Below are 23,464 nucleotides of genomic sequence, written 5' to 3'. Positions count from 1 at the left end.
GTCGAACCCAGCGGCCATCTAGCCAGACTTCGTAGTAGCGCCCATTGTTGCGACGTCGGTAGAGGGGATAGCCATCAGGTGTGAGGACGGTCACCTCCTGGAACTCGCGTGGATATCCTTTGCTGCACTTCCCATCCTTCATGCAAGGTGCATTTGGGTTGAGATCTCCGCAGGGACCATGGATCATAAACTTCGTCACCAGTGCATAGAGCCGGGGATGGGTCTCGCGGTCCGGGATCTCGGCCGAGATTGCCTCATCGACATCGTCTGGTGTATGCAGTCGGGCATCACGGTCGAGAAACAGGAGAAGGTGGATGTGTGGGAGGCCGCGCTTTTGGAACTCGATCGTGTAGACATGCCCGCGGTAGGGCCCAAGAAGTCCACCCTTGATCTTGTCCAAGATGATCCAAATCTGGGAGAGCTTGATCAGCAATTCAGAGAGCAACTCGAAACAACCCAGCTCACCTTTTCACGAAAGACTCGAGAGACCAAATCAGGCCGGTCCGTAACATCAAATCCAGGCCCCATCTTCTCAACCTCCTTCTGGATCTCAGGCCACTGAGGATTGCAGGTGATCGTCAAGAAGTAATCAGGACGACCAAAGAATCGTGCAACAGCCATGGAGTCCTGATAGAGTTGGAACATGTTGCGCCAGCTGCCAACGAAGGACGACGGAAGGACACAGCGCTGGCCGACCGACTGGGGATTGACGTCGGCATTGCTCGATACGGCATCTGCCAACCCCCGGTAGACGTCAGCCCGCAATTGCGGCTGATGGCCCCGTGCCCATCGAAGCCGTGTCTGCTCGGTCTGTGCCCACCCGTCCACAATGTACTGCTGGAACAGCATCTTCGCACGAAAGATGTGGTCCGACTCATCGAGGCGACGGTGAAGGCGGAATGCGAAGAACTCCATGGGGGTAACACGGGTCTGTTTCCCCCGCTTGTTTCCGCTATCGTGGCCTGCCCCCTCCTCATCACCTTCATCTGCTCCTTCCTCGTCCTCGTCCTCCTCTACCCTGGCCCTGAGTGGGATAGCCTCTCCAGTTGTAGGGTTTGTCAAGGGGATGTTTTCGTGGTAGCCATGCTCTCCGCGAGGGAACAGGAGCACGTAGAGGAGGGGCTGGTAGGCAGGGTGGGTGTCGTAGATGCGATGTTTGCGCCCACCACGGCGCAGCTCAATCATAATGTCTCGGCGTGCATTGTGATCCTTGCTGTCCTCTAGGACCACTGCCAGCTCGGCTGCAGTTGGCAAGTTGTAGCGGCGCTGGTCAGATCCTGGTCGGAAGTCGAGACGTGCGAAGTGGGACGGAGCTCGGCCGGAGTCACGCAAGCGCTCAACAGCAAGCTTGTATATGTCAATGTACCCGTTACATCGCAGCAGAACATCCTGGATTATCTGCAGAATCTCGGTGCGCAACCCATGCGTCAGGTTGTTCTGGTATCGCTGCTCGCAGGCATCATCGGGGGCCATGAAGTAGAGCTGGGCGTACTTCGGCCGTCGCGATGGATCCTCGCCTGGGAGCACAGCACCCAGCTCGTGAAAGAGCTCACCACGGATGGTGAACTGCTGCACTCCACGGCCCGGGATGCGGGATGTGCTCACACCGAGGGACGCGAACGCAAATGCAGCGTTGTATCTGCGCACCTTCTGCAGGAAGTGCCGACTGCGCTGCCGGTCCACCTCCGAAGCCCCACTGTCGGACACTGCATAGAAGAGCGTGTAGAGGTCGTCGGGAGGGGCAGCGAGAAGCGGAATCTGCACTTTTCCGCTCAAGCAGCAGGTGCCGAATTGAGGGAGGTTGATGCGGGATTTCTTCAGACGCTCTGCAAGCCAGTGCAGAGCGTTGCAGAACGTGCACTTCGCCGTCATCTCCCCGAGGTCAAGGGGAAGGTAGAGGTGCGCATTCTCGTTCGCAACGGGCCGCCGAGCAAGGGGCAGGCGACGTAGCAGCGGTGGCGGGACACCATCCATGTTGTGGTCAGGTGATTCATTGCGCGACACGACACTGCCATGGTCGGAGGGAGAACGCGACCGCGCCGAATGATCATCGCGAGCGCGCGTGTTCTCCCGCAGCTCGAGCGGGTCAGGGAATGCTGGAGAAGGCGACGGAAGAGGTGATAGTGGAGGCGACAGTGAAGGCGAGGGTGAGGGCGACGGTGAAGACGACGGTGAGGGTGAAGGTGATGGTGTCGATGACCACGTTGATGATCTGCGGCGCCGTAGACGCTCGGTGGGGGACTCGGGAGGGGAGATTGTCGGTGAGGGGAGGGAGGGGAGCCGGAATGTTGGTGAAGGCGTGTTGAGTTGGCCAGTTCGAAAAGCCTGTCGCGCGGTCGTGCTCCCTCGCCTCAGTCCACCGGACCGTCCATCCCGTCCTCCTGCACGCCCGCGACCTTGAGCTGCGAGAGCGGTTGTCCGAAAGCGCTCCGCGGACGGACGGTCCAGTAGGTACTCACGTCCGTCGATGCGGATGGGCGTGAGGATGGATGCTGGAGGCATGCGGCGGTGCTCGGGGGTTGTGAGGATGTTTGTCCTCTCGCGAGCGTTTTGACGCTCCTGGTCGCGCTGACGCTGTGGTGTTGAAGTGGGAGTTGACCTGATACGATGGGCGAGATGTTAGTGTCACATCCGACATTGAGAGGGCAGCCTAAACTCACCGATTCGCCGCAGTGGGTATTCCAGACGAAGGCGGCGGTGTAGTGCGCTGAGCACCACCCGGTGCATGCGCATCACCCCTTCCGCGCCGCCCGCGGCCAGCTCTCCCCCCGCCGCGCCCACGGCCCCGACTTCCGCGTCCTCTCCTTGACGGTGCAGGTGCCGCGTCATTTGCCGGGGGCGCATCTTGCTGCTGGGCGGCGCCATCGCTCCTGGCCGCTGTTCCCCTTCCGCTGCTCTGCTCTTGCGCATGATCCCTGCTCCGCGTACGCCTCCGGCCTGCGCGCCCTCTCGAGGGGAGAGAGTCCGGGGTTATCGCCTCGACTGCGCGAAGTCGTTGCGCCAGGGGCCTGTCTAAGAGATACTGCTGGCCCTGGCTGTGAACCGGCGTCAATTGAGGTGTGTGGGGTGTGCGTCGATGCTGGGGGGTCTCTAGAACGTTGATACGATTGCGCGCTTGCTGGCGCTCCTGGTGACGGTGACGCTCTGGTGTTGTTGGGGATGACATTCTGTGAGTGATGATGGTGAGTAACATACAGATCGCAGCAGATTGAGATGACTTACGGAGCCTCAATGCTTTCTCGTTCACCGATAGAGCAAGTCGGCGGCGAGGCGCAACGGATTTTTGGGTGAGGGTCCTTCATCGCGAGCATCAGCTCCGAGGGACGCGAGGGATCTGAATGGGGACTCACCTGCCGGTTGAGCACTGATCTTTTCGAGAGGGGGCGACAATTGACGTCCCCCAGAGCGCGCAGATTGAGAAGGGAGGCGGGGGGACACGACCGTGGGGCAGGACCAGAAGGTATGTTCACGCACAGGAATGAGTCGCAGGACGCGCTGAACGGCCCAAGGCCCGAAGAGCCGAGCACCTCAGCTTATGTAATCAACGCAATTCCTCGAAAGCTTAGGTAAGCAAACGCGTCGGGTCAACTTTGACGCTCGACCTAAATTACATTATAGATTCGCCGCTCTATACCACGATGGGGGACACGGCCACCTAACCTTTCCCCAGCTCGAAATCTCCTGTCTTCGTCCTTTACCAGGAATCTGACGGCGAGGCAAACGTCTTCAGATGCACAAGCGTCATGATATGTTCTATTACCCAAACCAGAGCAGGTAGTACAACTATTATATATACACCATAAATGGGATACACCGAGGAGCAGTGTATCTGAAAGGAAGTCTACAGATGCGAGAATACAGAGAGGGGTAGCATATGTGGACAGCGGTAGGGTTGTTAGTCCTGAGGAAATGTAGGTCCAGTAGAAGGGATTGATGGAGGGGGCAAGTCCCGTCATGGATAGCTAGTCCAGTGAACTGCCTGTGCGAAGCATGGCTGTCCGATAGAGTGCGCAAAATGTCGAGCATGCATGCGAAGGAGGTAGAGAGGGTGGATCGTCGCCAGACGGTGGTATATAGACAGGGTTCGGGTATGCATAGTGTGGAGATCAGAAATCCGGATACCGCTGCATCGTATGGTCAGCGAACCAGTTGGTAATGCGACACGAATGTACTCACTAGCGTTCTCATCCCGAGCAACATCGCGTACCAGGTATCCAACCTTTGACCTTCGATAGCTTGACCGTCGCCCTGCGCGGTCGCCCACTGAGGCTTCCAAAGCTCAATCGGCTCGAACTGTTCACCCGTCGCAATGCCCGGTCGCCATAACTCACACCACTTCCTGCCTTCTCGGGATCTAGCGATCCAGATTCAATGGACAGGAGGATGGCTCGCGCGGCAAGAAGGAAGGGCGCTTCGACGTTATCTCCAGTCAGGGATGATGCTTCCAGAAAATGTACGCCTAGGTAGAAGGGCAGAAGTTAGCACACGACAATATAACATGGATCATAAGACGCACTGTGCTCTGCTGCCCATCGACTGGCCTCCGACCACTCAACCTCCCGCTCCTCCTCGCGATCCGCCTTGTTGCCAACGAGAACGACTACTAGATCTGGACTGGCGAGTGCCCGTGCATCTGCTAGCCATCGGGACAAGTTGACGAATGAATCGCGACTGAAGGCACGCGATACGTTAGCCTGAACCCATACACTAAAGGGAGGTTCCATTACTTTGTGATGTCGTAGACTAGTATAGCGCAAGCAGCGCCGCGGTAGTAGCTTCGGGTTACGGATCTATGACAGCACGATGAGCTAGGCGGACCATAGGATGGGATAAGCACGTACCGGAACCGTTCCTGCCCGGCTGTATCCCATAGCTAGTGAGCTGATCAGCAAAGGGGAGGCTGGCAATTGTTCGCCACCGCACCTGCAGCTTGATGCGCTTCTCTCCTAGTTTAACCGTGCGGCTCGAGAACTCGACACCGATGGTATGCTGGGAGTGTTCCTTGACTGCAAGCGACGATCAGCATGCCGTCCGGACATTCGAGGGCGTCGACGCACAGGAATTATGTGTGAACTGGTGAAGAAGGCAGGACTTTCCGGTCCCGGCTTCCCCTGCATGGCACTCGTGAGCACGAGGCCGAGACTCGCTGGGTCATCGGGGCGCACCGATGATGATGTACTTCATGAGAAAGTCTGGCGAAGGGTTCAGGGTGGCTGTCGAGCAGTCTGGGAGCCGAGCGCACCATAGGTCTCGAGGAGCTCAGTCGCGTCTCCCTCGTATCCGTCCAACGCCATGGCGGTAGGTATGAAGATGAGTGCCGGCGACTGGAGCGAGTCTGCCGGCTTCGGTGATCATCGCCACGTGATGCTCAGGCGCGCAAGCCTCTTTCCGCGACCGTCATGTCATTGCCTGGAGTCCACCATAAATTACTGCTACATATCCTCTACCAGCCCTTCCACGGCACCCAGACGTCCACAATCTTCTTCCCCTGCTCGACGTCCGAGTCGACGATGTAGTACCACGGATACGCGGCCGCAATCAAGCATGCGTGCTGCCCGACAATCTCAAGCGTATCTCCCAGCGAGAGCTTCTCTGCAGGCCCATCCGACTTCTTCGTGAGGATGCCGTGTTCTTGCGACATGCGGCCCACGCGCCAATTCTTCCCCACAACGTCGCCATACCCACCCGAAGGGCCTGTGTCCTTGCTGAAGGCGATCGCACCGGCGTCGACGATCGCCTCGTCTCCACCATCCTCGGCTCGGCCAGGGTAGATCGAGACGACAGTTGCAATTACCTTCTGCGCAATGTTTCCCCCGCCAATCATGGAAGTGCTTTGTTGCTGGAGATCGAGCATGGGGTAGTTTCCTGGTGTTCTTGTAAGCGCACCGACCACCGACGCGTCTACGATCACTCACCTGCATGCAGCTCCAACTTTCCATGCAACAATGTCGAGACCTTGGCCCGTGTCTCTGTGCTTGCAGAGTGTGCTGTCGGTGTGGAACCAACGGACAAGACGAACGGTTGTTGGTGGTTCTTCACGTCCTCGCCCAGGATCGAGGCGGCGAATTCGGCCGCGTCGTTCACAGAGTTGACCTCTCCGGTCAAGAACTTCGAAGCCTCCGATTGCGACGTCGAAGCGTATGCGTTGCCGGCGTGCGCGTAGAAGCCGTAAATGGATACTGCCGGTGACTTTGCCAATGTCTTCAGTAACTCTTCGATCATGCTTGACTTGGGGCCAACGCCCGCGCGCCTTCGGGACATGTCAGCCATCCCCCACACCAACCAAGTCACCGAACACGTACTTCTGGCCACCGTCAATCTTCACAAAGGCCGACCATTTCCTCGGCTTTTCCCTTTTGCTCTCGAACTCCTCCAGGAACTTCACTTGATCTGGGTGGTCGACGAGCAGCCTGATGACACCGCCGCTAGGCGCTACTTCATCCCACAAGTCGGACACGTCTTGGACCTTGTTCACTCCTATCGGCAGCCCGTACAGGAGCTACGTTGTGGGTCAGCACCTTCTAGCACGTCGTTGAAGTTGCTCACATCCTGAATAGTGCCGTCCTTGAACAGACCAGCCTTCACAACGCTCCATGCCTCCATGAGGGTCGACACGACCACTGCGGATGTCTTGTCCGCCCTCGACACCATCTGCAACTTCGAGCCCTCCGCCGTCTCCGCTCGTGTCAGACGAGATCGCACGGAGATCCAGCTCGCAGCACACCTTGTGCGTCTTCAGGTGTGCCCGAAAGCTTGCATCCCAGTCCTTCGCCCTGATGTGCATCTTCGCGCAGTTATCCGCGAACACCTTACGGTCGATTACGAACGCTGGTGTGCGGACCTCATTTAGCCCCTTGCCGCCGTACTCAGCGACGAGGCGTTCCTTGTCGGGGAGCGCGAGGAGATCGATGGGTGTCTTTGTTTGCACGACCATGGCGGGATGCTGGTGGGAAGCAAGTGTTACAATCGACTCATATGCCCAAGTGGGTCATAAGTATACGACCAGAGGAGCGTCGGTCCGCCCGCAGGGGGAGATCCGCTTCGACAACCCGGCGCAACGCCGACGAGGCAGCGCATTCTGAATTGATCGTTATCTGGCAGGTTATCTCGTCCGGAATCCGGACCGCTTGCCCTTCGACGCATAAAGGGTGCAAGCGCGCTATGAATCCCGCTCCGTCGCCCGGCGGCGAGTTCATAAATAAGCGCCGACTCCCACTTCATCTTCGAGACCCATCGCCGCCTATCTCATCGCTCAACATGTCTGTCGCACACCAGCCTCTGGATCCCGAGGTCATCCCTCGTCTCGATCCCGACTACGTGAAGTTCCATGAGGAGGTGTTGCAGTACATCGTCCCACCGCATACGCTGCCTTGGTCGCCAGAGATCCGCAATGCGCCAGCTGTCCCGGGCAGCTCAGCTGTGCTCGATTGCGACATCAAGGACTATCCGCTCTCACACACTAGCGTTCGTTCTTTCACGCCGAAGGGCACGCCACCCACGGAGGGATGGCCGGTGTTCCTCTTCTATCACGGCGGTACGTGGTGTGCACACTCCATAGAATATGGCTGACATCGAACAGGTGGGTGGACGCTTGGTAGCATCAACAGTGAGAATGCATTCTGCAGCAACATGTGCGTTCGTAAGTGCACATCATGCGTTCATCCGCGATGTCGAGGCTAATCGCCCAGTGCAGGGGCGAACTGCGTTGTCGTATCGGTGGACTACCGACTCGCGCCCGAGCACCAGTACCCGATCGCTGTCCAGGATACTGTTGAGTCTATCCAATGGGTACACTCGAAGGGCAAGGAACTCTTAAACATCAACCCTAACAAGATTGCTATCGGTGGTTCTTCCAGGTATGTCCAGATTCTACAGTCGTGCTCGCTGTCTCTGAATAGTCATCTAGCGGTGGAAACCTCGCCGCCATCGGCTCTCTAAAAGCCAGCCAACTTGATCCCCCTATCCCCATTGTCTTCCAGCTCCTCATTGTTCCTGTCACGGACAACACCGCTTCAGAGACGAACGATAGGCAAAAGTCGTGGAAGGAGAACGAGAAGACGCCGTGGCTGGGCCCTGAGCGCATGCACTGGTTCGTCAACAACTACCTCCCGAACAAGGAGGATTGGACGAAGTGGGACGCGTCCCCCATCTTCGCGCCGGATGAGCTGGCAGCCAAGTCGCCGAAGACGTGGATTGCCGTGTGCGAGATGGACATCCTGCGCGACGAGGGCATTGCGTACGGCGAGAAGCTGAAAAAGCTCGGCGTCGAGGTGGAGACGAAGGTGTACAAGGGCGCGCCGCACCCTATCATGGCCATGGATGGGTACGTTCAGTTGTTCAATACTCCTCGTCTGGAATCTGAAGCCTCGCACAGTCGCTTGCCAATCGGGGCGCAGATGGTTACAGACGCTTCGGAAGCCCTTACGAAAGCTTTCAAGTAATCTATCAACCTTGTAAGTAACAAATGTGAATATTGGGTGCTTGGATTGCGGTCTCGTGACTTGTCGCGCGACGCGCGTGCCTTGTTTGTCTGTTTAATGAACTCGACGCGTCATTCGCGTCGATTAGCCTCGTCTTCGCGCGTCGATCTGCGGGTATGGCACCGCCACTCGCGGGGCGGTATAAGAGAACGCGCGTCCCTTTCTCCCTCCTCATCCCGAACCGCCATCTTCTCACATCGCGCGCTCAACAGCGTCCCGTTCTATCCCCGACACCAGTCTACCTCCGGCACTCCATCCACTTTCCGACATGCGTTTCCAACTCCTTCTCGCTGTTCTGCCCATCGTCATCTCTGGCGCGCTCGCCGGCACTGACATGGAGGCCGACACCAACGCCATTCCCGCCCCGCCCGGCGCCGGCGACGGTGACCACCACAAAGTCAAGGCGATTGCTGGTACCGACTCTACGCCCTCCGTGAAATTCGACCGTGATCTGCACACCGAGGACGAGACCAATGCTGTGCCTTCGCCTGATACTTCTGACGCTCAGGGCCACACGGTCCACGGCAAGCTCGACAGCGATTTGTTCCCCAAGGCGCCTGCTACCCCTCGCAAACTTCACATGGAGCAAGAGAACGACTCCATGCCGAAGCAGCCCGGCGCCTCGGATGCCCAAGGACAGAAGGCTGAAGGCGGTATCGACAACGATTCTGTCCCCGATACGCCTCTGACGTCTCGCCGACTCCACGAGGAGGGGAAGACCGACGCTGTACCCTCCACGCCTAACGCGGGTGACGCTCAGGGTCACAGTGTCAAGACCAACACCGACAGCGACACTGTTCCCCAGCTGCCTAACGCCCCTCGCGCCGTCCACTCCGAGGGCAAGACCGACGCCGTGCCCTCTACGCCTAACTCCTCGGACGCTCAAGGCCACAGCGTCGGTGCTGCCGCCGACAGCGACTCTGTCCCGCAGGCGCCCAAGTCGTCTCGCGACGTTCACGGCAACACCAATGCCATTCCCTCCACGCCCAACTCCTCGGACGCGCAGGGTCACAGCGCCCACATGGCTGTCGACAACTCTGAGCCCAGCTCCGTGCCCAGCTCTGCGCCGAACACTCCCCCCGGGCGTCGCGGCGACAAGGGCTTCGTCGAGGATCGCCGCATCGTGACGAACGGTGCCGCGAGCAACCCGCACGCCCGCCAGGTTCATAACGCCGACTACGAGGCTGCCCCTCCTCCCGCCCCGACTGCGTCGTCGCAGCCGAACGCGCGTCGCATGCAGAAGAAGAGGGTCACTGCACACGACACCGACGGGAAGAAGATGGGCGAGGGTAGCGGTGCAGTCACTTCCACGGAGCGCACAATTCGTGTCGCTCGCGGCATGGAGGTCACCATCGCCATGGGCGGTCCGGCATCCGTGTCCACGGGCGTCTCTGCTCCTCCCTCGGCCGCTAAGCCGTCTGTTGATGCCCATGGCGTGTCTGTTACCTCAGTGCCCGACACGGCCGTGACGGCCGGCCTTGGTATGCGCCCACCTGTGCCCAACAGCCTGACGCAGCGCGGTCTCCCGGCGCTTCCGACGCCGGCTGCCTCGTCTGGCTCTGCCTCGTCGTCCTCAACATCGACGGCCTCGGCTTCGTCGACCTCTGGCGCGGCAGTACCGAGCCTTCCGGTCTCCCCGCCGGTTGGTGTCCCTCCTTCGGTCCGCGACCTTCCAGTCGCGCCTCCCGCACTGCCCGTTCCGTCCTCCAGCGCTTCATCGTCAACGACGTCTTCGACTGCATCGGCTTCGTCGACTGCGGGCGCCGCGGTGCCGACTCTGCCTGTCTCCCCGCCGGTTCAGCCGCCGCACGCGCCCCGCTCCGGCCCTGCGCAGTGGATTGAGACGCACGAGCAGAAGAACTGAGCGTTTGCGAGGGCGGAAAGTATAGTTATAGGAGATTGTTATACCATATCGGAAGAGTGAAAGTGTCCAACATGTGTACTATATACCCTAGAGAACTGAGGCGTTCTGATCACCCAACCTGCAGTGTGTATTCCGCATCAGGAAATCCTTTTGTGAGCCAGATTCGGTCAGTCACGCGATGCTACGCCTTGCCTTGTCCTCTCGTCAACGCATTTTCGAAGGCATGCTTCCTCTAATTGCCTCTCTCATTACGGCGTTGGCCTTGCCTGTACGGTCGATACCTAGTCACCGACTGGATGGGAGACTCCGGAGCGACCTGAAGCTTGAAGGCATACATCATGCGAACGTCATGGCGTCTATATGATGAAGTGCAGCCTCGTCAGTTCAATCTCCTGCTTGAACATACCCTTATCTTATGCACCCATCATGACTGGGAAGATGGACAAACTCATCCTGTCGGCCAACTCAGGTTCTTCCTCACTCAAGATCTCGCTATACGCCCTTGCCAGCGAGGGATTGGATGAGCCAGTCGGGCTGCTCTTGCAGTCGTCCATCTCTAATATCAGCGCGCCACCTGCGAAGTTTACCTTCAAGACGGTCAAAGGCACTCCCGAAGAGGTCGACGACAAGGTCGAGGTGGACGGCATTGATGACCACGCGTCAGCCTTCGAGCACTTCCTCAAACACTTGAAGGACGCTGCTGGAATCGAGCGCGGACGTATCTCGCATGTGTGCCATCGTGTGGTTCATGGAGGGGACTACAGGGATCCGGTCGAGCTGAGCTCGGGTGCGTATCATCATATTGAGCGATTGTCGGACTTGGCGCCATTGTGAGTGCATGTGTACGACGCTTGCAGCAGGTTGGCTGACGATGTTTGCAGGCATAACGGCGCGGCCTTGTCTGTTATACAGGGCGCAGCGGATGCGCTACCGGGAGTCAAGTCGATCGCATTCTTCGATACTGCTTTCCACCGCACGATTCCCCCATACATCTCGGCATACCCGGTTGACCAGACGGTGGCGAAGCAGAGGGGTCTGAAGAAGTACGGCTTCCATGGCTTGAGTTGTGCGTGCCTTTCCCATGTCTGATTTTCTCGATGCTCATGACATATCTAGACTCGTACATACTGCGCGCAGTCTCCCAGCACTTGCAGAAGGTACCGCATCAAGTTACCTCTGACCCGGTCCTCACTCACCGCGGCTCCTTCCCAGCCCGCATCCTCCCTCAACCTCATCCTCATGCACCTTGGTTCCGGTGCCTCCATCTGCTGCATCCAAAACGGCCGCTCCCTCGACACCTCCATGGGCCTCACACCGCTCAGCGGCCTCCCGGGCGCCACCCGCGCTGGTGCTGTTGACCCCTCCCTCATCTTCCACTACACCAACAAGGCTGGACGCATCACGCACGAGCCGAGTGCGGCGGTGGACCTGCGCGTCACGCAGGCGGAGGATATTCTGAACACGAAGTCGGGCTGGAAGGCACTGTGCGGGACGACGGATTTCGGGGAAGTGATACAGAAGGCGTTCGCAGCAGGTGGTGTTGGAAAGGGCAAAAGCGAGGGTAGCGAGCCAGCCTATGCACCGGGCCCGGATCTACTGGCTGGCGACCCGTCATCAGAGATGTCGCCTGAGCTGCTGGCGTTCAGCATCTTCGTCGACCGCATCCAGGGCTACCTCGGCTCCTACTTCCTCAAGCTGCAGGGCAACGTCGACGCGGTGGTCTTCAGCGGGGGGATCGGAGAGAAGAGTCAGGAGCTGCGCAAGGTTCTGTGCGACAGGATCACATGCTTAGGCTTTCGACCGGTGTCGGAGGAGAGAAATGCGAAGGTAGATGAGAAGGGTGGCGCCGTGGTGGAAATAGGGGAGGAGGAGACGGGGAAGAGGAGGTTGTTGGTGTGCCGGACGGATGAGCAGGTGAGTTAGGTGGATTTTGGATGATGGCGGTGGATGTTGACATCATTTGCAGCTCGAGATGGCTCGACAGTGCGCGCTGAACGAGAAGTTTTGGTAGACTCAATGTTTGGAGGACATAGAAGTGTACTGTATAGTGAGAGCTTCTTCATATGGCTATCACAGCTTGCACAGCGTCGTCGCTTGCAGGTATAGCATCATAATCATATTCAGAGCTTGCACGTGTAAGCGACCTTCGGAAGGACCACTGTTGAATTATATTCATACGCTGTGCTCGGATGGTGGACATATACTCACCGCTATATCGATAAGCTAGAGTCTCTGGGCGGAAGCTCGTCCACACCACCCTTTCCTTCAACCCGTCCTCCTTCCACTTGTTCAAGGTCTTCGGGAAGAGAGGAATCTCCCCTACCAGCGTCTGATCGTGCGCGATGACCACCAGGACATCCGGGCTAGCGTCGAAAGGCAGCAAGTTGCGGATAGCCCTTCTCGTCCCCTCGATATCTTCGTGCACATCACCGTCGACGACATCCAGCATCGGATGGGCGCGCTGGATGAGGTCGAAAGGTTCGAAGGTGCCGGTCGTTGGAACGACCCTCGAGGCGTTTGCGGGACAGAAGTACTCGCTGGAGATAGTCTTCCATGCCGCGTCGAGGATGTCTCCGGGGCAGGGCATGGTTTGGTGCAGCATGTCGGACGGTCGGAACTCGCCCGGGTGGTGGCAGATGTCGCCGCCGAGGAAGATGAAGGTGGTGGGCGTGACGCGCGCGAGGGCGCAGGTGTGGCCCTTGATGTGCTTTGCGAAGAGAACATGATGAGTGAGGCTCACATCAGGCAGAAAAGACATAGTTACCCCAGGGCAGTCCAGCACGTAGAAGCTGCCGTCGCCAAAAAAGTCGATGGCGTTGAAGTTGCCTATCTTCAGGCCGTCCGAATAGTCAAGCTCGCGAACCGAGCGGCCGCTGGTGATGGTGTAAGTTGTCGTCGCGCTGTCGAGGGTATGAACATACTGACGCGAATTCTTCTGGGCGCAGAGCAGAATGAGGATCTTCGGGGAAGACCTTCAAGTTGGTTCCCGGGCCTACGAGGAGCTGGGTAGAGGGCGGGAACTTGCTCATGTCGCCTGAGCGAGAAAGTCAGCATGAGAGCAGCTGAGAATGGGGCAGGTGTATCTCACCTATGTGGTCGAAGTGTATGTGACTTGTGGAATAATTATGTCAGGTCAACGCAACATTGTTCAACTACTCATCCTTACCTCCAGATCACAGTGTCGATGCTCTCTAGCTCGATACCGCCCTTCCGCAATTGCCCCGTAATCTCGTCCGGGTGCATCGTGCAGTCGAGCCGATTAAGCAGGTCTTGCAATCCCGCCGGGTAAGTCGTCAGATCGCGGCCACCCAGATCGAACATCGCGCGGCGCCCCAGTCGTGTATTCTCGATGAGGAAGACATAGATGGGGAAGTGGAAGTACTCGCGTCCTGGCGGGACGGGCTTCATGAGCGTTCCCGCGAGTACCCTCGTCCGCTCTGGGTAGGCGGTGTTGAAGACCTGGACGGTGACGGTGGCGTCGCTGGATGGAATGTTGAGGTTGGGGGCGTTCATGGTGGGCTGATCGTCGAATGGATGAGAAGAATGCGGAGATGCGCTTTATATCCTCCACGACGATCTACACTGCGCCTGCCAGATCGCGCTTTGGGTGAGGTGATCAGTGAGCGCCTTAGCGGTAATGAGTGATCATAGTCTGCTTGCAGAGCAGCCCGTAGCGATGCTCTTCTATTGGAGCGTGTTGACCGGTGGGCGAGGACGTATCACCCGCGGTTCACGGCCATGCTTCACGTTAACGCTAGAGTTATCTGCACACAATCGGCGTCCAATTGTATTCTTACTAGATAGGTCATGCATTGCATGGTACATTGAATCGAGATTTACAGTTTGAGTACGTCAGGACCTACATAGGAATCTCAGCGTTTGGAAACGAGTAGCGTAAGGAGGGCGTATAACTTACGGGAGTACGTGGATGGGAATGGTCGTCGTTGAGGCAATTGTGCTTGAATTTCACAGACTCAAGGCGCTGCCTTGGAGCCGACATTGACTGTTCATTCAAGGTAAGAGCAATTCACAAAGCTTTGCAGTAAGATACTCACTGCTGCTATACCTAAAAGCTCTGTTACCCGGTTCGAAGCTGGCCCAGGTCACCTTCTCCTTCAGGCCATCCTTCTTCCAGTCGTTGATCGTCTTCGGGAACAGAGGAAGGTGGCCAACGAGTGTTAGGTCATGCGCAATGACCACCAGAACGTCCGGGTGGGCGTCGAAAGCCAATAGCTTTTGGAGGGTCTCCCTCGCTGTCGGTGGGTCCTCGTACGCGCCACCGTCCGCGATGTCGAACATGGGTGTCGTGCGCTTGGCGAGATCGAATGGTTGGGAAGGGTCCTGCACGCCGAAGTGCTCGCCAGAGATAGCCCTACGAGCGGCCGCGAGGATCTGGCTGGGGCATGCGATGGTCTGATGCAGCGAGGCCGACGGACGGAAATGACCAGGGTGATGGGAGATGTCTGCGCCCAGAAGGACATAGGAGGTCGGAGTAACTCGTGCGAGAGCACACGTATGTCCAGGTGCATGCTATGGGAGGCAGGGAGAGTCCCTTCAGTTCTATGGCATCGAGAAGTCATGGAAGACTTACTCCGGGAGCGTCGAGCAAGTAGAGGCTTCCATCCTCAAAGTAGTCGAGCGCGTCGAAGCCTCCTATTTTGAGACCGCCGTAGGTTAGCTCGCGCACGTTTCTGTCACTATAATGAACCATGAGAACAAATTAGGATAACAAGACTGCGCGGTTTCGCACCTGATATCCTTCTCAAATAGTCCGGACTCCGGGTGGTCGGGATAGAGCTTGAGTTGCATGCCTCGACCAACCACGAGGTCTGTGGAAGGAGGGAACCTCGTAGTATCCCCTGTGAATACTCAGTATAGATGTATGACCGTTTTATGACACAAGCGCACCTATATGGTCCATATGGGCGTGGCTGCGAAGCATCAGTATTGTCTTCCTCCTTGATCTACGTGCAAGCCTACCTCCAGATAACCGTATCAATGCTCTTGAGATCGACATTCCCCTTGATCAACTGGTCCGGAATCTCGTTGACCACAAACTGAACGAAGGGCAGCTCAAGCTGCTGCGCAATGGGTGGAGGGTATGTCGCTGGGTTGCGCGCCCCAAGGTCAAACATGACACGTCTTCCAAGCGCCGGGTTCTCGATGAGGAAAGAGAAGTCGGGGAACCAGTACTCCTCTCGCCCGGGGAGCACAGGCGACATAAACAGAGCAGCCGGGATGTGGGACTTCTCAGAGTCTATAGAGTTCAGTGCTTTTACGATGACGGTCGCATCGCTGTGAGGGATGTCAATCTCGGTGGAGGTCGCCATCCTTGTGCTGCGAAGAGGGACAGTGACTGCGGAAAACTCGAGTGGTCTCTTCGACCTTTAAACCAAATTCTCGGTTAGACGGTTAGGGTGAACAACGTAGGTTGAGTCGTACCTCCACAGTGCCGGTGACGCGACTGCATGCCGTCTCTTTCCATGGGAAAAGCATCCAGTAGAGGCCTACCCATCGGAGCGTCGATACGGACGTCGAACATTCGGGAGGTCAGCACGGGACGCCCCCGCGCTGCCTCGGCAGCTGCCGAAGGTCACACGTACCCACTTTGTCACGGTTCGACTTTGCCTTTCGCATTTTCGTTGCTTATTCTCTGGAAAGAAAGGAGTGAATCGTACATCGATATCTCAGGCACTGGTACCGTATTGAAAATATGCGAACCGTGCAGAAGCTACGGTATACGAGTGCCCTTCGTCGTTACCACCGGACGGTCTGATTGCTACAAGATCACGCTGGCCATATTTGAGTATGAAGCAGCCCAGAACATATAAATTGGCATACTTACCCTTGCTGTAGCGCCACGCAGTATTCTCTGGCTGAAAGCTGGACCAAGCAACTTTCTCCTTGAGCCCGGCCTTCTTCCAGTCGTTGATAATCTCCGGAAAGAGGGGCAGATGGCCTACAAGCGTCTGATCATGGGCAATGACCACGAAGACGTCCGGATGGGCATCGAAAGGAAGCATCTTCTGTACAGCCTCCCTCGCAACGGCCGGATTCTCGTGAACACCATGTTCGGCGATGTCTAACATGGGCCGATCGCGCTTCGCAAGGTCGAAAGGCTCTGACGCTAACGAAGCGAAGTGCTCCTTGGAAATGGTCTTGTTGGCAGCGCTGAGGATATCTCCCGGGCAAGCGATGATCGTGTGCAGGAGAGTCGACGGTCGGAACTCGCCCGGGTGGTGACTGATGTCAGCGCCCAAGAAGACGAACGACGTCGGTGTAACTCGTGCAAGCCCGCACGTATGACCACCAATGTGCTAAAACAAGATGTTGAGCGTATACAGGTAACGGCAGGGTGATTGAGCGTACGCCAGGAGCATCCAGCAGGTAGAGACTCCCGTCGCCAAAGAAGTCGAGCGCGTCAAACCCTCCGATCTTCAGGTTTCCGTAGGTAAGCTCGCGAACAGACCGTCCTCTGAGTGTGGGGTGAGCGAGATGAACGCTATCGGTGGACGGTGAACTGACTGGAAATCTTCTTCGCGCAGACCGGAATCTGGTTGGCTGGGGTACGTGCTCACGTTCGTCCCGCGACCGACGACGAGCTCCGTCAAAGGCGGGAATCTGCTCACGTCCCCTGCAAGATATCAGCATTCTCAAGGGCTATAGACGAAGAACAAGTGACATACCGACGTGATCCACATGCGTGTGGCTATGAAAATACAGTCAGAGACGCGATAGAAACGATGTGAACACCATCACCTCCAGATCACCGTGTCGATGGACTTGAGATCGACACCACCTTTGACGAGCTGGTCCACCACGTCGTGCACTACCATCTCCACGCCGGGGTGCTCGAACATCTGCTGGACCTGCGGGGGATACGACGACGGCTCGCGAACACCCAAGTCGAACATGACGCGACGGCCCGTGCGGGGGTTCTCGATGAGGAACGCGTAGGCCGGGAAGAAGATCTCCTCGTGTCCCTCTAGGACGGGTGAGAGGAAGAAGGCTGCGGGAATGCGGGACTTCGATGGATCGACACTGTCGAAAGCGCGTACGACGACAGTCGAATCGCCTGAGGGGATGTTGAGGTTGTTAGGAGTAGACATGGTTCTCGAGTTCGATGTTGTTAAACAAACAGTCGGATAGTAAAGGCCTTATAAAAATGAAGGCCTTCGCAATGCGTTAGTCAAAAAAGGTCTGCGAGGCGAAGATACTGACATTGAAACGGCCGAGTCGGCCATAGAAAAGTCGTTGCTGGGTAAAACCTCAGGTAAGGCATTCATAAGACTTGCGCCTCGGGTGGAACCGTATTGATTGTCTTTCCGACTTCGTACGGACGTTGACGCCTATATTCCATCGTGAGTTTACGTCTCCCTACCTATTGACTCCTATATGGGACTGAAACCAGGTTCGGAAACTGAAGGTGTTAGCCCCCGTGTCTATCGGAGGATGATCAAGCAACTGACCTCGGTCATCGTACTTGGAACAACATCACTCAGACGCTGCGATATTCCCATATGTCGTGATTATAGCAGACCAGATACAACAGCAAAGTACAGTCTAGAGGACAGTGGAGATTTAGGCGCCCCAATACTTGCGCTCAATATATCGGAAGATGGGATATGTCACCGCGCTGAAGGCGAAGGACAGCTCGAAGCCAATATCGCCACCTAGAATGATTGTGTGAGCTTCGAGATGGGTGCAGGAGAGGAACATCGAACGTACCGATACCCGGAAGCCCGAACTTGCTACCGATGACTCCGACATACCACGTCTGTGCCATACCAAGAACAGCGCCTGCCACTCCGCAGCCCAAAGCCAAGAAACTGGCAACGCCAAGGGGCAGCTTCCTCCACTGATTGTACTCATCAGGTGCATAGTTCATCCAATCTCCGCGACGGAAGATAAGGTGCTCCTCCACCAAGATCGTCGAGAAGATCGCGAGCCAGTAGCTGAGAACGACGAGGAGCGTATCAAGCCACTCCTCGAAGTAGCTAGCACCGACAATGGCGAGGGCGATGTAGACGGCGGACCCGGCAAGGACGATGAAAACGCGGGGAATGGCCTGGGCGTAACGACCGAGCACCTGGAAGGTGACGGAGAGAGAGTACATGTTGGGAATGTTGTTCGCCACGATGGAGAGGGCGAGCAGCACGAGAAGGAAGCTGCCAAAGCCGTGCATGGTGCCAGTAAGCGGCGCACCGAGCAAACCACCCTGTAAAACATCAGTTAATTGCTCGAACTTTGAGAACTGATCCAGCTTACCACACCGATAGCACCGTAGGCATCGCCCCACGTCGGCTTAGCATCGAAGGTGTGCATGGCAGCCGCACCGAGGATCTCGACAGTAATCATCGGGAGATTCATGCCCCAGCTAAACGTTGTCAACAAGACAGCGCGGACCGGGAAATAAGAGAAACTCACTATGTGGACCAGAACACCTTCCACGTAGCCATATTCTCGGGAAGCTGGACAGAGTAGTCCGCAGCCAGCGAGGTCCAGCCCAGTGCAAAACCAGCGACGCTAATCCTGGGATTAGACCAACGATCACCACCACGGCCGAGGGTATGCCTACCTAGCGCCATAAGACAGTACGCTCGCAGCCTCAACCTCGCCGCTTCCGCCCCAAGCACCGACGTCGACATGAGCACCAATCTCGCCCGCGTAGATGATGAAAATGACGAAGACCTATGAGGAATAAAGTGAGACATAGACACGTAGAAGAGAAGTCACTAACAGGAATCCACGAGTACTTCTCATACAAATGCACGACACGGTAGCCCATGAAGGACACGATGATAGTGCCGACCGCTATGACAACGATGGCAGCGGCGATGGGGATCTGGTGCGACGTGCTGACGGCCTGCAGCGTCTGCCCACCAACGATTGAGTTCACAACAGACCACCCTACGCATGCAATGCAGTTGAGGATAACGGGGATCAAAGCCGTAAAATAGCCGAAGGAGAAGCGCGAGATGGTCAATTGGCGCAATCCTGTAGGTAATTACGATCGTCAGGCATTGCTTCGCTCGATCGACGAATGAAGCGCACCAAGCTTCGGTCCCCATGTCGAGAAGTAAGCCGCAGGGATTGAAGTGAGAAGGTTGAAGAATAGGATGGTCAAGACCGCATCCCTCAGCCCAAGCTCGAACACAGACGCAGAAAGCGTGCCCAGAGAGAAAGTCGAGATGGTCATGTTTGCCGCCAGCCACATCCAGAAGCACACCAGCGACGCTGTGGATGGCGTCAATCTATTGCTACTTAAGGCGCGCGACTTGCTACTCACAGGTCTGCGATCGTTCGTCCGGCATTACTCGCTCAATTCCACGCGCCTCAACACCCCAGCGATCGAGCTTCTCCACCAGCGTCCAGAGAGACCTGAGCTTGCCCCGCGGTACATCGTCGTTCAAGTCCGCGATCCGCGCTTCGTGAACGCTGCGCGAAGGATCAGCGGGGGAACACTCGTGTGGAAGTTGTAGGTACGCACCTCGTCGCGCCATGGACGGAGTCCTTCTCCAACCCCTTCTCGGGGTCGGATGCGGAGCTATAGCTGGCGCTCATGAGGGGAGGGGGAGGGAAGGGGGTGAAGGCGTCCTTCGCGACACGGGCGAGGAGGATAAGAAAATGGCCTGGGGCTTATCGGCCCCGGCACGATCATCGACTCCTGCACCACAGGCCAGCGTCAAAGATAAACATGGAGCGCGTGCGAGCCGCCGTAGGCGGGTGCTCGGGTCCACTATCGTGATCAGTATCTGTTATTCAGCCCATTGATAGTTGTCCCATTTGTCGGTCTCATTTCGTGGGCGATCGAACCAGGTACGAGGCGGACAGTGGACCTGGCGCTGAGTTCCCTCCCCGAGCCTCCTCCTGTCGTCTCTATCGCTGCTGTGTTGTGCCTTGACGTCGGACTCCTCAGTGAAAGATAGCTCGTAATCCGCGCGTCGTCAATAGACTTGTGCGAAGCGCGGCCTCCGCGCGCACGCACAGCGCGGTAAAAAGAAACTCGCAATCGAAGGACGGAGGAAAAAGCGGGGTTGCATGTTCCGGATCCTGCCAACGGATCAAAAGGTCACGTGGAAAATGTTCGACTTTCCCGGCGATCCTGCGGCGATCACCCCGAGGGTTCGATGCAAGTTCATTGACTCGTTGTGGGTCAACAGCCTGTGTCAGTAAGCACCAAACGCACCCAGAGTCCAATGCAGAACTGGCAAATCTTCTATAAAATGCACGACGCCTGGACAGCGCACGCAAGTGCAGGTTTCACGACTGGGGGCCCATGTGGTTGCTTGGGTAGCTCGCTTTATGCAGGGATAAATACAGAATTTAAGACTACAAGGGTGTCAGCACACCACGACTAGATACTTTGGGCTACTTACCAGAGGTATACAGACTACAGCGGAGATGTTTCCTTCTTCAACCACTCTAACGTTGGCGTGTCGTCCTTTAGCAAGGGAGAGAGCTTCTCCCATACGGTTTGATGGTACCCGTCTATCCATTTCTTGTCTTCTGCACTCAGAAGCGAGACGTCGATAAGGTTCTTGTGTAATGGGCACCTTAAGGGTGTATGTCAGCCTGTCATGCCTTCGCAAGCAGGCGAGAAGAAAAAGGCCTCGGAAAGTCCCAACGCACATTGTCACCGTCTCAAACCGCAAGTAGCCCTTGTCACCGAAGTTGTTCGGCGTGTCCGCAGGACGTGCGAGGACGATGCTCTCGATACGAATGCCAAACTTGCCATCGGCGTAGTAGCCGGGCTCGTTCGAGATGGTCATGCCGGACTTGATGGGGACAGCATTGGCGGCTGGCGGAGAAAGTTAATGCGCAAGGATGGGGAGGAAAGGTGCGGAGATATACTTATGCGGGTTCCCATTCCTTGCGGGCCTTCGTGGACATTTAGGAAGGCACCGACGCCGTGGCCGGTGCCATGTCTAAGGGCCCTAAGTAGGATTATCGAGAAGATAATATACTACCCACCTGTAGTCCAAGCCATCTTGCCAGAGGTATTTACGAGCCCAAGGATCACTGGATGGACGTTAGCAGCTATTCGGTGCACAACGTCTCATAACATACAGTAGATATCCCGTCGTCCCGTTCGGGAACACAGCGGTCGCAATAGCGATATGTCCTTGCAATACTCTGGTGTTCGCGCGGCGCTCTTCTTCAGTTGGCGTGCCGAAGTGCTGTTTTTAGGCGTTAGCACGAAGATGGACAAGGAGCGGTGAGGGACGCACCCATGTCCGCGTCACATCTGTCGTGCCATCAAGGAACTGAGCTCCGGAGTCGCAGAGGTAGACCTGCTCCTTCTTGACGATGGCACAATCATCTCGGACGGGGTCGTAGTGGATGATGGCTATGAGAGATCAGTAAACGTGAGTTCGGAAGAGCACAAATTATCCGTACCTCCATTGGGCCCGGTCGCAGATATGGTCGGGAATGACAGGCCCTTACAGTGCTCCTGTTCTCTGGGAACCATAAGTCTGTATTCGTGCATGTGTGGAGTTAGACTCACGCCCTGTAAGCCTCCAGCTGGTCGGCAGCGGTAACTTCCGTGAGCTCAACGCCCTTGTTGAGTTGTGCTTCGAGCCAGGCGAAATACTTGACGAGGGCCACGCCGTCGCGAAGGTGGGATTGACGGAAGCCCTCGAGCTCGACATCGTTCTTGATGGCTTTGAGGTCGGCTAGGGGTGAACGTGTGGCGAGGACACGGTCCTTGAATGGAGTAAGCGGGTGTGCGCTGATGACAGCAATAGCAGGGCATACCGGATGGAAAGCGCTTGCGACTGCCAAGCTGGCATTGCTCGCAATGAGCACCTTGCTATCCTTGCCCTCCACCAGCGACCTGAGGTTGTTCTTCAAGTAATCCCAGATTTCCTGGTACGGACGAAACTCCACATCATTCGCCAGCCGCTTCTTCGCATCCTCCGTTACCCGCTTGCTGTCCGTAAAGATAATCGCACGCTCCGGCTCGACCACCCCGTACGCAAAAAACACCGGGTTGTAGTCGATATCTGACCCCCGCAGGTTGAACAGCCACGCGATGTCGTCCAGGTTCGTCACCACCATCGCGCTGGCCTCCTTCTCCTCCAGCGCTGTACGCAGGCGCTGCAGCTTACTCGTGTGCGACTCGCCGGAGAACTCCTCCGCGAGGTAGAAGACCTCGTTGGAGGGGCGCGCGGGCTTCGCGGCTCCCCAGACCGCGTCGACGAGGTTTGTGGTGAGCGGGACTAGGGAAGAGCCGAGGGGGGCAAGTTCTTTGGAGATGGACTCGGCGTCGGAGACGGAAATGACGGTGGAGTCGATGCCGATTTTGGAGTTGTGAGGGAGCTTCTTGTGAAGGAATTCCTGCCAGGTGGGGACGTCTGGGACACGGTGAGCATGGCTACGGCTGAGGAAGGGGATTGCAATGAACCTGGCATGCCAACCTTCATTAGGGTCCAGTTACTGTGGCTTGTATTAGATATCAGGGAGAGCGATGGGGTAGAGTAGGCCGCACTCGTCCAGCTGCTGGCTCGCTTGCAGGAAGTAGCGCCCATCCGTGAACAGGTATGCGCGGTCCAGAGTCACGATCGCGCATCCTGCAAGCAGGGTAAGTCCTAGAGACCAAGAAGAGATATAGTCGCGCACCTGCAGACCCAGTGAAGCCAGAAATCCACGCACGTCGCTCGTCGGCGGCAGCCAGGTATTCACTCGCATCTGCCAAGCATCAGCCCCGTTCCCCGGCGATCGCCCCCGTGCTCACGTTCGTCCTCGCTCGGGATCACGATGGCATCCACAGAGTACCCGTCCTGGGCCATTAGATCCCTCAGCTTGTGCAGCCAGTCCGTAGTATTGACCGCATGAGGTGCCATAGCTAAACGCGTCTCGGATCGGGTAGGAAAAGAGGTCTGGAAGTGGCGGGCGAGGAGGGGCCGAGGGCAGAAGTACGGACGCTCAGCGACGCGTCCAAGTTGCAGAAGAGGTGTTGCAGAGAGACGCGAGTTTCCCGAGATAAGACGAGGGCAGTTAGAGCGAGCCGGCCTGAGCACGAGACCACGCAGCATGTTGGCGATACCCAGAAGTGACCGTTCCAGGCGGGTGACGGAGGCGTTCCTTCGTTTCAGCACAAGAGCTGCCACGACAC

The 23,464-nt window shown here is 57.1% G+C and overlaps 11 protein-coding genes across 11 annotated transcripts; 3 read left to right on the top strand and 8 right to left on the bottom strand.

Moving 5' to 3' along the window:
• Positions 1 to 426: 426 nt before the first annotated feature.
• SCHCODRAFT_01156125 (uncharacterized protein) lies at positions 427 to 3,452 on the bottom strand (the record flags this gene model as incomplete). Its single annotated transcript, XM_050341121.1, has 5 exons — positions 3,351 to 3,452; positions 3,223 to 3,296; positions 2,661 to 3,167; positions 2,460 to 2,599; positions 427 to 2,096 (listed from the first exon to the last, which is right to left on the bottom strand). The coding sequence occupies exons 3-5, from the start codon at positions 3,164 to 3,166 to the stop codon at positions 427 to 429; spliced, it is 2,316 nt and encodes a 771-aa protein (XP_050199272.1). The 5' UTR covers position 3,167; positions 3,223 to 3,296; positions 3,351 to 3,452.
• A 277-nt stretch (positions 3,453 to 3,729) lies between these two features.
• On the bottom strand, positions 3,730 to 5,321 carry SCHCODRAFT_02631987 (ras-domain-containing protein). The gene is made up of 9 exons (XM_003030476.2): positions 5,243 to 5,321; positions 5,166 to 5,192; positions 5,058 to 5,111; positions 4,924 to 5,006; positions 4,842 to 4,873; positions 4,728 to 4,790; positions 4,517 to 4,671; positions 4,177 to 4,459; positions 3,730 to 4,124 (listed from the first exon to the last, which is right to left on the bottom strand). Exons 1-8 carry the CDS (start codon positions 5,292 to 5,294, stop codon positions 4,185 to 4,187), a joined length of 741 nt encoding a protein of 246 aa, XP_003030522.1. The 5' UTR covers positions 5,295 to 5,321; the 3' UTR covers positions 3,730 to 4,124; positions 4,177 to 4,184.
• Positions 5,322 to 5,372: 51 nt separating this feature from the next.
• On the bottom strand, positions 5,373 to 7,040 carry SCHCODRAFT_02631982 (uncharacterized protein). The gene is made up of 5 exons (XM_003030477.2): positions 6,725 to 7,040; positions 6,547 to 6,675; positions 6,303 to 6,499; positions 5,916 to 6,250; positions 5,373 to 5,865 (listed from the first exon to the last, which is right to left on the bottom strand). Exons 1-5 carry the CDS (start codon positions 6,932 to 6,934, stop codon positions 5,444 to 5,446), a joined length of 1,293 nt encoding a protein of 430 aa, XP_003030523.1. The 5' UTR covers positions 6,935 to 7,040; the 3' UTR covers positions 5,373 to 5,443.
• A 217-nt stretch (positions 7,041 to 7,257) lies between these two features.
• SCHCODRAFT_02703042 (uncharacterized protein) lies at positions 7,258 to 8,441 on the top strand (the record flags this gene model as incomplete). Its single annotated transcript, XM_003030066.1, has 5 exons — positions 7,258 to 7,534; positions 7,580 to 7,639; positions 7,694 to 7,856; positions 7,907 to 8,323; positions 8,375 to 8,441. The coding sequence occupies 5 exons, from the start codon at positions 7,258 to 7,260 to the stop codon at positions 8,439 to 8,441; spliced, it is 984 nt and encodes a 327-aa protein (XP_003030112.1).
• On the top strand, positions 8,278 to 10,524 carry SCHCODRAFT_02345975 (uncharacterized protein). Its single transcript, XM_050342443.1, has 3 exons — positions 8,278 to 8,323; positions 8,375 to 8,466; positions 8,693 to 10,524. The coding sequence occupies exon 3, from the start codon at positions 8,749 to 8,751 to the stop codon at positions 10,342 to 10,344; it is 1,596 nt and encodes a 531-aa protein (XP_050199271.1). The 5' UTR covers positions 8,278 to 8,323; positions 8,375 to 8,466; positions 8,693 to 8,748; the 3' UTR covers positions 10,345 to 10,524.
• A 93-nt stretch (positions 10,525 to 10,617) lies between these two features.
• Positions 10,618 to 12,580, top strand: SCHCODRAFT_02631970 (acetate and butyrate kinase). The gene is made up of 6 exons (XM_050345691.1): positions 10,618 to 10,722; positions 10,783 to 11,174; positions 11,226 to 11,410; positions 11,461 to 11,501; positions 11,557 to 12,258; positions 12,311 to 12,580. Exons 2-6 carry the CDS (start codon positions 10,783 to 10,785, stop codon positions 12,353 to 12,355), a joined length of 1,365 nt encoding a protein of 454 aa, XP_050199270.1. The 5' UTR covers positions 10,618 to 10,722; the 3' UTR covers positions 12,356 to 12,580.
• On the bottom strand, positions 12,239 to 14,084 carry SCHCODRAFT_02631965 (uncharacterized protein). The gene is made up of 7 exons (XM_050345690.1): positions 13,511 to 14,084; positions 13,433 to 13,455; positions 13,270 to 13,378; positions 13,109 to 13,217; positions 12,553 to 13,051; positions 12,309 to 12,502; positions 12,239 to 12,256 (listed from the first exon to the last, which is right to left on the bottom strand). The coding sequence occupies exons 1-6, from the start codon at positions 13,855 to 13,857 to the stop codon at positions 12,465 to 12,467; spliced, it is 1,125 nt and encodes a 374-aa protein (XP_050199269.1). The 5' UTR covers positions 13,858 to 14,084; the 3' UTR covers positions 12,239 to 12,256; positions 12,309 to 12,464.
• Positions 14,085 to 14,108: 24 nt separating this feature from the next.
• Positions 14,109 to 15,869, bottom strand: SCHCODRAFT_02750234 (uncharacterized protein). The gene is made up of 8 exons (XM_050347236.1): positions 15,787 to 15,869; positions 15,325 to 15,729; positions 15,253 to 15,275; positions 15,095 to 15,203; positions 14,936 to 15,041; positions 14,400 to 14,874; positions 14,261 to 14,347; positions 14,109 to 14,203 (listed from the first exon to the last, which is right to left on the bottom strand). The coding sequence occupies exons 2-7, from the start codon at positions 15,672 to 15,674 to the stop codon at positions 14,319 to 14,321; spliced, it is 1,092 nt and encodes a 363-aa protein (XP_050199268.1). The 5' UTR covers positions 15,675 to 15,729; positions 15,787 to 15,869; the 3' UTR covers positions 14,109 to 14,203; positions 14,261 to 14,318.
• A 116-nt stretch (positions 15,870 to 15,985) lies between these two features.
• On the bottom strand, positions 15,986 to 17,585 carry SCHCODRAFT_02631961 (uncharacterized protein). Its single transcript, XM_050345689.1, has 7 exons — positions 17,566 to 17,585; positions 17,104 to 17,517; positions 17,031 to 17,053; positions 16,870 to 16,978; positions 16,714 to 16,819; positions 16,190 to 16,661; positions 15,986 to 16,136 (listed from the first exon to the last, which is right to left on the bottom strand). Exons 2-7 carry the CDS (start codon positions 17,451 to 17,453, stop codon positions 16,132 to 16,134), a joined length of 1,065 nt encoding a protein of 354 aa, XP_050199267.1. The 5' UTR covers positions 17,454 to 17,517; positions 17,566 to 17,585; the 3' UTR covers positions 15,986 to 16,131.
• Positions 17,586 to 17,925: 340 nt separating this feature from the next.
• Positions 17,926 to 19,847, bottom strand: SCHCODRAFT_02507836 (uncharacterized protein; the record flags this gene model as incomplete). The annotated part of the gene is made up of 8 exons (XM_050343200.1): positions 17,926 to 18,017; positions 18,073 to 18,562; positions 18,613 to 18,721; positions 18,772 to 18,870; positions 18,923 to 19,035; positions 19,085 to 19,341; positions 19,399 to 19,581; positions 19,634 to 19,847. The coding sequence occupies 8 exons, from the start codon at positions 19,845 to 19,847 to the stop codon at positions 17,926 to 17,928; spliced, it is 1,557 nt and encodes a 518-aa protein (XP_050199266.1).
• A 752-nt stretch (positions 19,848 to 20,599) lies between these two features.
• Positions 20,600 to 23,455, bottom strand: SCHCODRAFT_02631957 (Creatinase/aminopeptidase). The gene is made up of 14 exons (XM_003030480.2): positions 23,084 to 23,455; positions 22,969 to 23,037; positions 22,838 to 22,919; positions 22,754 to 22,785; positions 22,105 to 22,703; positions 21,854 to 22,053; positions 21,745 to 21,806; positions 21,576 to 21,694; positions 21,415 to 21,524; positions 21,319 to 21,366; positions 21,199 to 21,272; positions 20,977 to 21,145; positions 20,724 to 20,900; positions 20,600 to 20,676 (listed from the first exon to the last, which is right to left on the bottom strand). Exons 1-13 carry the CDS (start codon positions 23,382 to 23,384, stop codon positions 20,738 to 20,740), a joined length of 2,028 nt encoding a protein of 675 aa, XP_003030526.2. The 5' UTR covers positions 23,385 to 23,455; the 3' UTR covers positions 20,600 to 20,676; positions 20,724 to 20,737.
• Between the last annotated feature and the right edge of the window lie 9 nt (positions 23,456 to 23,464).

The sequence above is a fragment of the Schizophyllum commune genome, assembly GCF_000143185.2.
Source record: "Schizophyllum commune H4-8 unplaced genomic scaffold SCHCOscaffold_8, whole genome shotgun sequence".
In the NCBI taxonomy this organism is placed as follows: Eukaryota; Fungi; Basidiomycota; class Agaricomycetes; order Agaricales; family Schizophyllaceae; genus Schizophyllum; species Schizophyllum commune.
Note: the sequence above shows the minus strand (reverse complement) of the source record. Positions and strands in the feature narration are given on the sequence as shown.